We start from the raw sequence: 12607 nt of genomic DNA on the forward strand, positions 1-12607 counted from the left end.
GAATGTGGTGTTTCCATCAGCATGCAAAAAGAAATGGCAATAATCTATGCATGCCTTCCCTGGGTCCCTCAGTGGCAGTAGGCACCCACCTGCCCTCCACACAGCAAGGGGCCCAGGGGGGTCACCCTGAGGGGCTTCTGTTCAAGCTGACTGACAGTGTTGGCTAACACAAGCCCAAATGCCCCCGCTTGTTTCTATGTCACCAGCACAGACCATTACACTGCAAGCAGAACTTAAATCTGGGCCATGTCCCTGGCAGGTGACACCACCAGTGACAAAACCAGCACCTGTCAAGCTCTGTTGAGCCACCCCCAGCATCACTGCTGCACGCTGGGATGCTGAGTAAGCACCACCTGGGAACGCATCCCCACCCAGACCTCATTCCCAAACCCCCAGCTCTGGACCAATGCTGGAAAGTGCTTGGGAAGGCAAAAGGAAGAGATTCTCTCCCTTTCCATGTAGGGTTTGACAAAACCCTCTCCCAGACCACATCCAGTGGCTTATCAGGCCATGCTCCTACCTCATCCTCACCTCACCCCATGCCCAGATGGGTGACAGATGCCAGGCCACTAGCCGACAAAAGCTAGACATGATGAGAGAGCCAGAGCCAGCCCTCCTCATGCGGTGGGGAACCTTGTCCCACCATCAGTTGCCCACAGTAAAGCCAACACAGGAGCCTCTAGCTCAGAGAACCATCCTCCCTCCCTCACTGGGATGAACACCTCTGACAACAGCAAACTAGATCCTTGCCCTGTGTCCTGCAGCTCATGTCTCCACCAGGACAAGCCCCTGTGCCTGGTTGTCCAACCCCACCAATGGCCCCGCACCACCCAACTCACCCGCTGAGGACCACGATGAAGTCCATGACATTCCAGCCATTGCGCAGGTATGAGCCCTTGTGGAAAACAAATCCCAAAGCCACAATCTTAATCCCAGCCTCGAAGCAGAAAATCCCAATGAAGTAGGGCTCCGTCTTTTCCTGTCAGAGGAGAATCAATGACACAGTGAGAGGGAGAAACTTGGCAAACACAGCACCAGCAATTTCACACTGACCCAACTCACATCCCATCCCACCTTCCCCAGCCCCATCCTCTCCTCTGGGAGCTTTTCCAGCCCTTCCTCAGCCAGCATCAGCCTTGGAAATAAAAAGTGTGGCTATGACCCACTCAAGTTATCCAGTGTCCCTTCCCTACCCCACCTTTTTAGGGACTTAAACCTTTCCGAAACCTTTCTGCTGAGGGAGAGTATGTAACAGCAGCCCCAGGAAGGCTGGAGGAGCTGGTCCCAGAGGAAACCTCATGCCCTACCACCCTGAAACCAGAAATTGGATGATAGGACGTGGTGGCTCCCCTTGGCTGATGCTCCTACTCACCCTCCAGAACCCCTGACACAGGGCAGAGAGGGACAGACACAGGATACTTACTAATCTCCGTGACATAGGTGTCTTGTCATCCTCAGGGAGATGCTGCTCGAGAGCCAACACGATGCAGTTGGCAATGATGGTCGCCAGGATCATGTACTCGAAGGGAGTGGAGGGAAGTTAAGGAGCAGAGAAGAGGTGGATGATGTCCCCAACCCTGCCCACTCCTCGTTTCACCTGCTCATCAGCTGCCATCGCTGCTTTCCCCACAGCAACATGCACACACAGAGCCCAGCTTTCACCTCCCATGGCTTCTGGGCAGGAGGGTAAAGCCCACCTTGGTGCTGTTTGGAAATGAGGCAGGTGATAAGAACCAAGAGCCCCTGAGACCTTCATCACCAGAGACCTGCTGAACCTCATCACCTCCTTCCCCAGTTCACGGGACATTAACATAGGACATGGCCTTTGCTGGGCTGTGAACGCTCTTGGGAGAGACATGCTGCTTGTGGTGGGAGCCCAGAAAATGGACACAAGTATGAAGGTGAACAGTCAGGCTCTGACCAGGCTGGGCTTCATCTAGAAAAGGGTTTGGCATGGTCAGGGAGGTTCTCCCCGGCATGGCGTGCTGGTGGCCAGGGCTAGCATGCCCCTGCATGCCACAACCCTGCTGCTTGCCTTCTCTCTTCCATCACGAAGCAGCAGGAGATGGGGCTTAGAGAGGGGGTGTCACTGGTTGTCAGCAGCCCTGGTACTACAGCATCCCTGTGGGAGGGACCCAGGTGGAGGATGCCCGAGGACAGGGCATCCCTAGCAGGTTCTCAGGATCTGACCTGGATCAGCCCACCCTGTGCCCCACGCTGGCAAGGTGGACATGCCCTAGGAACCCAGGGTCCCTTGCCAAGCACCCTGTGGGTGGCAGAGGGAGCCCAGGCAGCACTGGTTGCTGCAGAGCACCAGGCTGAGCACTCGCAGCTCAAGACACTAATGACACCTGGGTCTGAACTTCAGCTCAGACAGAGTGGAAACTCCCTATGGAGACATCCCTGCTCAGCCACACTTCAGCGAGACCCCAAGGGGTAGGAGCACCTTATCTACAGGATCTGATTGGACCCTTACAAGGACCCTAAATCCTACAGCTGCGTCTAGGGCTTACACACCTTTCTCCAGAAGCAACCCTACAGGATAAGTTTCAGCAGATGCTGGCATCTGAGGTCTCAAGTGAGAGGGGAGGTAGAGGAAAGGGCAGGCTGATGCCCAGGAAAGCACCCCAAACTCAGCTCCTTCCTGCCTTTTGATTTACAGGGGCTGCTGGGAGCAAGGTGGAGGCATGGATCTCCCACCTCCTGGCTGGCCTGCCACCAAGCCCTGAAAAGCACTTCCAAAAGACAGGACAGCCACATCTTTCTGACTTACCATCCATCCTTACAACATCTTTGCAATAAAAGCTGTGTTGTCCTCAATAACAAAATGAGGTAACATTCATCAGCAGGCAGCACACTCCTTCTCCCCTCCCTCCATGCCAAAACTCCACAGCTATATTACTATCACCACCAGCATCAGCAGCCATCCCGGGAGGAGACTGCCACCTTCCCAAGGCTCTTATCTGTGGAAAGGGGATGTGATTTGCCCATAAAGAAATCATCCATACTCCTGTCATCCCAAGCTGAGCCCTTCCTCACTGCACTGGGCTTCTCCAGACCTGGCAGCTTCAGGTTCAAACTGTTCAGGCCAGGAGGTGTCAAACGCCCCCAGGAAAAGGGATGATTTTCTCTTTTGCAACTTCGCTTTTTGGCTGCCAAAGCCGCTGACTACAACGAGATGCTTTAAACCAGTGGCCCTGAGCTCACGGGCAAGAGAAGACATCCCAGTGCTGAGCACGAGCATGGGAAACTGGAGATCATGAAATGAGCCCAGCAGCAGCAAACCCAGCAGCATGACCCCATGGGCAAGGTGGGAGCAGGGCTGGGAATCAGAGCAGCTCCCAGGAGAGGTGGCCAGGAGGGCCAGCCAAGGAGAGCCCACAGGAGCTGGGATGTATCTAGCCCAGCAGGGACAAGAGCCAAGGAAAGATTCAGCCAAGGCATCTGAAAAGCTACTCAGTGAAATTAATGGTTGCTAAGTTAAAGGCAAACCAAAAGAGTGACTGCTGCAGAGCTCACTCTGGGCTCAGACCTTGGTGCCAGCCAGGCACGAACCGCAAACAGCTCCCTGTGCTTGTGGGGAGGCCAGACCCCAAAAGTTTTCATCCAAGGCTCAATACAAGTGAAGATTTTGTTGCATGTCTCCTGCAAAAGCCACGTACTTTCCCTGCTTCCCACCTCTGGCTGCACACCTCAGCTGATATGCAGACAGGTGCTCGGCCCTGAGCCACTGGCCTATTTGGGGTCTTTTTGTTTCATTTTCCTGACAGTCTGTGAGCAATTAGCACAGACTTAAAACAGCGTGTTAGTGGGGCGGTGCAGCCAGCTCCCCAGGCGCTAGGCACATTTGCCTAGATGAGAAGTGTGGGAACGACGCAGTGAGTCTGTCTGTCTGCCCCAGCTCAGCCAACCCCGCCGAGCAACCCGTGCTTCTCCCCACCACACCAGGCATCTACTGCCACCTTCTTCCTCATGCAGCTGCCAGTCCCACAGGGGAAACACCCAGAGGGAAAAGCCCAGCTTTTCCAAAGCCAGGAGCATGGCAGCCCTGCCTGGCAGTGGCTGGGGGGCTCAGGACGACCTCTAAGGTCCCAGCTCACCCCTGTATTTCCTTGGTGGCTCCAACATCTGGCTCAACAGTGCAAGGACAGTGCACATTTGTTACAGCCCCAGCACAGGACTGCATCCACACTCTACCTCCCGCAAGTGTGTGGCACATGGGTCAGCAGATATCGAGTCTAAGGGAAAGAGGGCAATCGCTGCCCTAAGCGGAGACCTAAGCATGAATTTGCTGCCAAAGGTGACTCCCCAAATCCCGCTGGCCCAGTTTTCTGAGGACTCAAGCCTAGCTTATCATGTCTGGAGCTCAGTGAGTACTACAAGGTATCAACCGTGTGGAAACAAGCCCTCGAGTCTCCAGCTGTGTTGGGTTTTGAGAGGCCAAGGCTAAGAAAAGCCTCCCCAGGGGACAGGAGGAACATCTGGCTGAACCAGGGGAAATTTTATCCACACACTTCACTTCTGTCAAGCAAACATCCTCCCACCTCTGGGCTGGAGCCCACTGGACAATGCTCTATCACTTCTTTGTTTCCTCTCTCATTAGATGTCTAATTACACAACCTTCCAGCCAACCAAAACTCAAGAGTAGCACTTGCCTCCCTCCAAGCCTGGTAATGAAAGCCTGTCTCCCTCCAGCCTTCTCCCTCCTCCTTCGTCTGGCTTCTCCTGGAAGATCATTAGGGAGCCGATAAAAATAGGTTTTCTTATTGATTTATCTCCTTTACCCAACACTCTCTCCCCTGCACCATTGACTTGTTTCCTTAGCAACTCGGCCGATCCCAATGCACACCACACCTGCAGCTCCATGCTTCCTCCCACTGCATTTGAGGTGGGGAAGACACCCCCAGGACCATGTGGACTCCCACACCAGATCCATACCCCAGATCACCTGGAGCAGGCATTGAACACTAACCCCGTGCCTGGAGCTGGAGCTCCTTGGTGGATCTGGCAGGGAGCACCAGGGAGACGTCCAGCCACTGGTGGATCCTTGCTTCCAGCTGTGACTCCCCCTCCTCACCTCCCTCCCCAACCAGGAGCCAAAACCACCCAGAATGTCTATATTGCTAATGCAGGGAGTGTCCTCAACTCCAAGCCCTGAAGATGGATTTATGGTACTGATGGCACATTGATGCAAACCTCTCCAGGAGGCTAGGCATGAGACAAATCCCTTCCCAGATGTGAACAGGGGCTGGGAGCTGTGGAAAGCCCACCTCCATCTCTCCATGTTGATGACTGTGCCTTCTCCCCACTCCTGGACAGGCAAATGGGCAAGGAACAGAAGAGACAGAGGAGTGAGGCCACATGGGCACCTCTGAAAGGGTTCTTGGGCTTCGGAAGCCTACCTCAGAGGGACTGCAAGAAGGGCTGGAACAATCACCTAACCCAGCTTCAACATTCCCTAGAAACTTAAGTTGCTCCCCAGGCTTCCCCCAGGACCTGCTGCACTGAGGGGCTTTCCCTGCTCCCCAGGTGTCAACAAGAGAGAGCTTCAGTTCCTACATCTTGCTGGTCCCAACCCCACCACTACTACCTGCCCCACACAGACATGGCATGATGGGAAGACAGACTCACCTCTTCAACATCTCCACAACCTGAGAAGGAAAGCAAGCACCTCTTCTCCAAGCCTGTTTTCCAAGAGAAACCCAAAATGCCAAATGGAACAAAGACCATGAGTAGTCCTAATTCAACTCTGGGGTTCCCCAGCCCTACAGCACCTCCCTGTCTTGGCCATGAGGACACAGGGGATATTCCCTCAGCAGACAAGGCTATCCAGTGCCCTCAAGCAGCTATACTTCCATGGCCCCTTGGGGCTGTACCCATCCTGCACCCTGCCACCCAGCGCTCCTGGCTCATCTGTGTTTTACGAGGGTTGACAGAAGATGATGTCCAGAGGGACAAGGTGCAGACAACCCAAATCCTTCCCACCACGCTTTGAACATGAGCCAGCTCCTGCGTACCCATTACACACAGCAAAATGGGCTCAGGAGAGTGAGCCATGAGCTTGGAGTCGTGCTTGTGTCTCTACACAGCTCACAGGGAGCACCCAGGCAAGGTGCTCAGCTTGTCTAAATCTCACTACATGTTTGTGCCTCAATTGGAAAGACACGACTTGCTTTCTGCAGCCACAGCTGTTGCAGGTTATGACTGCAAGACATAGCGATCTGGTCTCCATCAGGGGCTAAACTGAAGGCAGTACCAGCCAGGAGCCCAGCCAGGCAAGAGCTGCCCACACTGCTGCCACTCCTGTGGCAATGTGGGGTGCCGGCCTGTCACGTGCAAACAGCTCCATGGAGAAGTGTCTCCTTCTCCCCCACCTCACCCTGCGCTTAAAAAAACTGGAAATCGAATATCTCTCCTCCTTTTCTTTTTTTTTTAACAAAAAAGAACCATATCATGTGATTTTCCTGCCTTAACATCAGTTTTTTAACTTTGGTTGCCACAGCAACAGGATGCAACTTGGCATCACCATGACAACAGCTGCCTCTGTTTAAATTCACCATCTGACAGGCAGCCTCGCTCTCCCGGCTGTCAAAAAGATGGACCTGCCATTACACCTACTCGCCCCTCCCAAAAAAAGCCCCACAACTACATTTTAAAATCTGATGAATGAAGGGCAGAAAAAAACAGCCTTATTAAAAAAAAAAAAAGTGTTCTTGGGTAGCACAAGGAAGGAGCTGCCCAAGGATGGCACCACATGGCGCAGCTCTTCCCACAGAAAGGCAAGACCTGCTGAAATCTCAGCTGGGCAAAAGCCAAAGTGCAGAAGATACTTGCCCAGGTGGAGCATAACACTGCCAGAGTCCCTGAGGGGCAGCACCCACGCAGCATCAGAGATGCCCAGGTCAAAGTGGGAGTCATTATGAGCAAAACTGTTCATGTACATACAGGTGTGTAACACACAGAGCAAAATCCCCAGATGCGTTGGACCAGGGATGCACACTGGAGCTTCGCAGACACCCCACTTGCTCTTGGCCAGCTCAAAACCAGAGGTTAGTCCTCAAAGGGGCTGAGATAGGAGAAAGCTCTCACTGCAGGGAACAGCGAGGTCCCTGGGGGAATGATGGACATCCCTCTTCCCTGCCAAACCAGGGGGACAGGCACAGTGGCCAGTGTGTGTCTGTGGCTGGAGGCTGTCCTTGGGGACAGAGACAGAACCACACAATGTCATCTAGCCTTTCTGAGGCAGGAGAGGGATCTTATCCAGGTCAAATGTGATTAAGCGGATGAAGAACGAAGCAGATATAGATGAGCTGCAGCCCATCTCATGTGCTAACTGAATTGCAGCTTTCCAGGCAGCCAAACAAATGAAATCAAGGCTAAAGGCCTGGCCATCAGCTGGAGGAGAGGAGGCAGGATGAGGCTCTGTTTCTGAAGAAGAGTAGATGTTCCTACAGCCAAAACAGCAGCTACCTCACCTTTTGGGCAGAACAAATAAAAAGAGCAGCTCCAGCAGAGGTAAGGCACTGGGTTTTCCAGCAAGGAACTCAAAGACTTGTCTCCCCACAGAGCTGCACCCCAATCCCAGTTTCTCGTATTTCTCCTTCTTCCCCTCCATGCATCATCCCTATTTACACTGGGAAGCCAAACTGCAGAGGCTGCTGGTTATAATTATATGGTTACCCAGCAGATATACAAGCCTGAATCACCAGTTATTTTTAGCCCTATTACCTAGTCAACTGGAGCTGGATGAAGAAGACTCTCCACTCCTCCCCACGCTCCACCCCAGCCCTCTTGGCTTTCCTTAGTGCCATGCCCATTCTAACCCACAGCACTGGGACTGGCCACCTCCCTCCCAGGGCCAGCAGCTCTCACTGACTGTGGCCAAGATCCAACATTCACCTCCCCAAACCACCCTCACCCAGGAGCGATGCCATGGGCTCTGGGCCAGGCAGCTGAGATGCTCACACATTTTCCCTGGCCCTACCAAAAGGCATCGTCTGTGTGTGCCAGGCTACAACTACAAGGATGGGAACAACTCGCCTGGCCAACCTCACCAAACTCATCACCAAAAATCCTTGCCCATCCCCAAGCCCTCGAGAGCTCAAGCAGTGGGGAAGAACTCCGGGGTGGATGAGTTTCTTAGAAAGAGATGGCAGCCAGGCGGGGGACATCCAGGAATGCTCAGCTCCCGCACCTGGAGCGTGCCTGTTCCCAGCACTCACACAGGGATATGTCACTTACTTCAGAAAAAAAAAAAAAAAAAAAAAGCGCCTATCTCCCTCATGCATTGCAAATTCCAGAAAAGAATAATGCTGGGGAGTTTTTACCGCGTGGTGGTGAAGCTCTAGTCTCTAGGAGACAGCAGCTGCCTGGAGATGAGACATCATGCCGGCACGGGACCCCGGCCCACGCGGGGAGCGCTGGGCCAGCAGCAGCACCCCAGCTCCTTCTTGCTTTAAATGAAAGCTGAAGGGGCGAGGGCCCTCCCACACCACGCTGAAAAAGCACATGAATAATTTGGTACATTCTGGAAAAGCCCACAGGCCAGCCTGGCCGCTGCCCTGCAGGGCTCCGAGCTGAGCTGCTGCGTCCCCATCCTCACTACCGCACCAATGCTCCTGCAGCTGCCCACCCAGAGGGTGCTGCCAGCCAGAAAAGACTTAGGGACACTACAGAGAACTCAGCCCCCCCCCCCCCACACACACACACAAGCTGCCTCTTCATCCCCAGGTCACCCACCTCCAAGCCTGAGGGCTTTGCATGTTCCCAGCCAGAACCAGCTCCTGTCTGGCAAAGGCTTGACCTGATGTGTTAGAGCTACAAAGGGGCTATTTTCCCCGGTGATTCTCAGCAGTGTGGGTGACCCATCCTGCATCGTGCTAGAGGGTTTCCCTGAGGTACCTGTTGCACCAGACCAAGGCATCACTGCTTGGCAGCGGGGCAAGCTCTCCCGCGCCTGCCAGCGGAGCCAGCAAGTTAACCAACAAGTTGCAGGGAGAGAAAGCAGCAGCAGCAAGAGCTGCATGTAATCACCACTGCAGAAAACAGCACAGAGAGGGTCCTAAAGCCAAAGCGTGGCCACACTGAAGTTTTCAGGCTCGGCTCCTCAATGGGGGCAAAGCCCAAGGGGAGTTTTGGGGAGCAGCAGGGTGCCAAGCCCAGGTTGATTGGGAGCTATGTGGTGTGGTGCTGGGCACCAGCCAGCACACCCCGGGGCAACTGCAGGGAGGGTGGGAGGGGAGAAACACATGGGGGTGTAGAAAAGGATGGAGGAGCATGGTAAGGAGTGAGGTCACTGCACCCTCCACCCCGCCCTAGGTGGGGGGACCCCTGGGATAAACCGTGGTGGTCTCCACCAGCCCCCCACAAGGGGCTGTGGGCCACAGCCAGAGGTTTTTAGCATCCCTGCGGCAGAGGGCAGCCACTTCTCAGAGCTGCTGGGGGGTGCCAGGGGCTGCAGGGCAAGGATGACTGTGCCCCTGCCAGGTGTGATCAGCAGCAAAAGAGGTACACACAGGCACAGACAAAGCTGACACTCAGCAGGGACTGGAGATTCGTGGGCTGCCAGGGGTCTGTCCCCAATGGGATGTGTAGCTCCACATTGGTGGGGCGGCAAAACTCCAGCAAAACACTGAGGCACAGAGAAAAGGCCCACAACCCCCCCCCCAGCCACACACACACAGAGCATCCTGAAGCATGCAGGGTTAAACCCCTCCTTGCCAGCATGGGGGCTTCCAAACCCAAGCCTAAGGAGGGGCTGGAGGGCTCCTCACAGGGAGAAGGGGCTCAGCTTCCGCACCAGGCACCAAGCGGAGCACAGGAGAGGAATCAGCAACAGGGCGAGGAGAGCATCCCCAGGGAACAGGGCACCCCTCTCCACACACCGAAGGAGAGCAGAAGGCAGGCGCTTACCTGGCGGCTAGTGCCACATGCATGTGTCCTGGGTGGCCACCAAGGCAAATCCAGGGAGCAAGGGGGGGGTCTCACAGGGGGTGCAGAAAGGATATGGCCAGTCAATAAGCTTCTTGGCATATTTCCTGACTATGTTCTCTTCCCCAAAGAGGAAGAGCGATCTGTTGACGGTGAAGCAATTCTGCCGGACAGGGATGGGGTTGTACAGAGCCATAGTCCGGGCTCTCTGCGCTTTGGTTTGCTTGAAGGCTCCCGGGGTCCCTCCCGCAGGGGCAGGAGGTCCTTGCCGGCTCTGGTTCTGGTCGGAGCCCCCATCTCCAGAGCCCAGCCTGCCGGCCACTGCTTCCCCAAAGCGAGCCATCCTGGAAGAAAACACACAGGTGAGCCAAAGCAGCTCCACCAAGGCAGCGGAGGAGGGGGGAGTAGGGGGGTGAGAAGAGGGAGGGGGGTTGCAAGGCGCAGTCCCAACCACAGCCCCCTCCTCCTCTCCGGGTGATGCTCAGTTCCGTCTCTCCTCCAGCCCTCCGCGGGAGCAGGGACCCGCGTGGAGAAGGAGAGGTGGCAACGCACGGCACTGGCTCAGCCTCCGGCACAGCATGGTAGGCAGCTGGATGCCTCCAGGCCCCCCACAACAGCCACACGGGCAGCAGGGAGCCGTCCCCTGTGCTCAGTGGAGGCCACAGAAGCTCAGTCCCTAAGCACCTTCTGCCATGAAGCAAGGGGTTAAACCCAGCCACATCCTTCCCACCGCTTGCTCTGCCTGCAAGCCCAAACCAGCCTCTTTTAACCCCCCCAGCACGTCTAGCCTGCCGGCAGAGATCAGGCAGGGAAAGGGCTGGGATCCAAGTCCTTCCATCCGCCCTGTCACAAAGGAAGACGCAATTTGGTACAGCACCCAGCGCAGCAGTGGAGGGGAGGCCAGGGGAACAGGTTGCAGCGCGGTCCAGCCTAGTTGGAGCCAAGTGTCCAACTCCCTCCTCCGGACTCCATCTTCAGCAGCCTGCGAGAGCCCGGCCACCCATCTGCTGACTTCCCGGGGCAGCGGGCAGGGATGGCAGGCAGAGCCCCCCAGGCAGGCACCTGCGGTGGCAGGGATGCTCAGCCTTTCGGTGCCACGGCAGGAACGCGCAAGGCAACGCCAGCTTCCCGCAGGAGCCGGGCCACGAAATTAAAAGGCTGCCGCGCCTCTGCAGCTCGGGGACAGCTTGCTTTAATGAAGTCAGTGGCAACACACGCGCACACAAGCGCGCACACACGCACGCACGCCCGGCTCGCTCCCTCGCTCCATCCAGTGCATTCTGTTGGCAAGCACGGGAGCTGCCGCAAAGGAGAAAAAAAAAAAAAATAAAAAAAAAAATCAGAGGCGAGGGGAGGGTCTGAAGGGAACAAAGGCAATTGGGGAGCTCCCACCCTGCAAGAAACACCCCACCCCACCCCGCCCCAGCTGCAGAGGGCTTTCCAGCACATGGGTGCTCCTAGGTGAGTGGCTAAATTGGGGGGCTGGAGGGGTGTGGGTACAAAGGGGGGGCTCTGCCTCCCCCCTGCCTGCAGGGGAGGCAAGAGGCTCACCCCATCCAGCCTGTACCAAGCATCTCTCAGGCCACATGCACCGTCACCCCATCCCTGGGAAACTTCGAGGCTCACAGCTCCCTGCTGGAGCTGCCGCGATGCCAGCAGCTGCCCAGGGAGAGCCGTCCTGCTCACTCGCATGCAGATCAGCCTCCTTAGCACCCCCCTGCCTCGGTATTTTCTTTTTGACATTTGACGTTGGCCAGAAGATGCAGCAGCTCATCGGAGAGGTGTAAACAACCCGGTCTGGATGTGTCCCTGCAGCAGCTGCCACAGGGAGGTGGGTGGGGGGAGCTGGCCCCAGGGCCAGTCCAGGCTCCGACCCTGCTCCTCCCAGTAAGTCCACTGCAGGCAGAGGACTGGAGACTTGCTGGTGCTACACCCTCACCTCTGCAGCCACGTGAGTGCCAAGGTCACCCAGGGATGCTCAGGGTCCCTTGGGCGGGGCTGTGCCTGCTGCAGGGGGCCACCTGCCTACCTACCTTTGAGGAACCCACCCTGCCCTCCTTGCACACACAGGGAACTCGCAGCTCCCCAGGGATGTCCCCGATGACCTCCTTACCCAGTGGGCAGGGCAGCAGCCTCACTGCTCAGCACCCCCTGCAAGCTGTTCACACACAGAATCCCCCACCCTTCCCATTCAACCTTGCATCCAAAGGGCTCCCCAGGACCTTCAGCACTCGCTACCTACCCTTCCCATAGGAAAGGCACCCACAGCTCCAGCCAGCATCACAAGACACCCCTCAGCCCCATGATGCTCTTCCCCCATCCACCTCACCACCACACCTGCTCTGCAAACACAGCAGCTGCTGCCCTGTCCCCCTCATCTGCTGTGGGGCAGTCAGGGATACTTGGGACAGATTAAAAAAAAAAAAAGATACTTTAAAAAAATATTAAGGCCTTGATCGTATAAATTGTTAACTCATTTGGGCAAGGGCTGATCCCTCAGTGCAGCCTGGCAGCACCTCACCACAGACTTCCCCACCCTGCAGGCACTACTGAGACCAAACAGCTACAGAGCTCACTTTTTGGTCCAGGCTCTCATGGCTCTCACCAGGAGCCCTTGGGCTGGCTGGGTGAGCAAGAGGAAGGATCAGATCCTCCTCAGCAAGATAAGAGGAGTGTT

General features: G+C 55.9%; 1 protein-coding gene across 1 annotated transcript in view; it reads right to left on the reverse strand.

The window, feature by feature from the left end:
- CACNA1E (calcium voltage-gated channel subunit alpha1 E) overlaps positions 1–12607 on the reverse strand; it is a 113717-nt gene that overhangs the window by 86455 nt on the left and 14655 nt on the right. Inside the window, exons 2-4 of the mRNA XM_074906927.1 lie at positions 10008–10274; positions 1424–1529; positions 840–979 (exon numbers count right to left, since the gene is read on the reverse strand). Coding sequence (XP_074763028.1) covers positions 840–979; positions 1424–1529; positions 10008–10274 — 513 coding nt within the window. The remainder of the gene's footprint in view (positions 1–839; positions 980–1423; positions 1530–10007; positions 10275–12607) is intronic.

The sequence above is a fragment of the Athene noctua genome, chromosome 5 (genome assembly GCF_965140245.1).
Source record: "Athene noctua chromosome 5, bAthNoc1.hap1.1, whole genome shotgun sequence".
In the NCBI taxonomy this organism is placed as follows: Eukaryota; Metazoa; Chordata; class Aves; order Strigiformes; family Strigidae; genus Athene; species Athene noctua.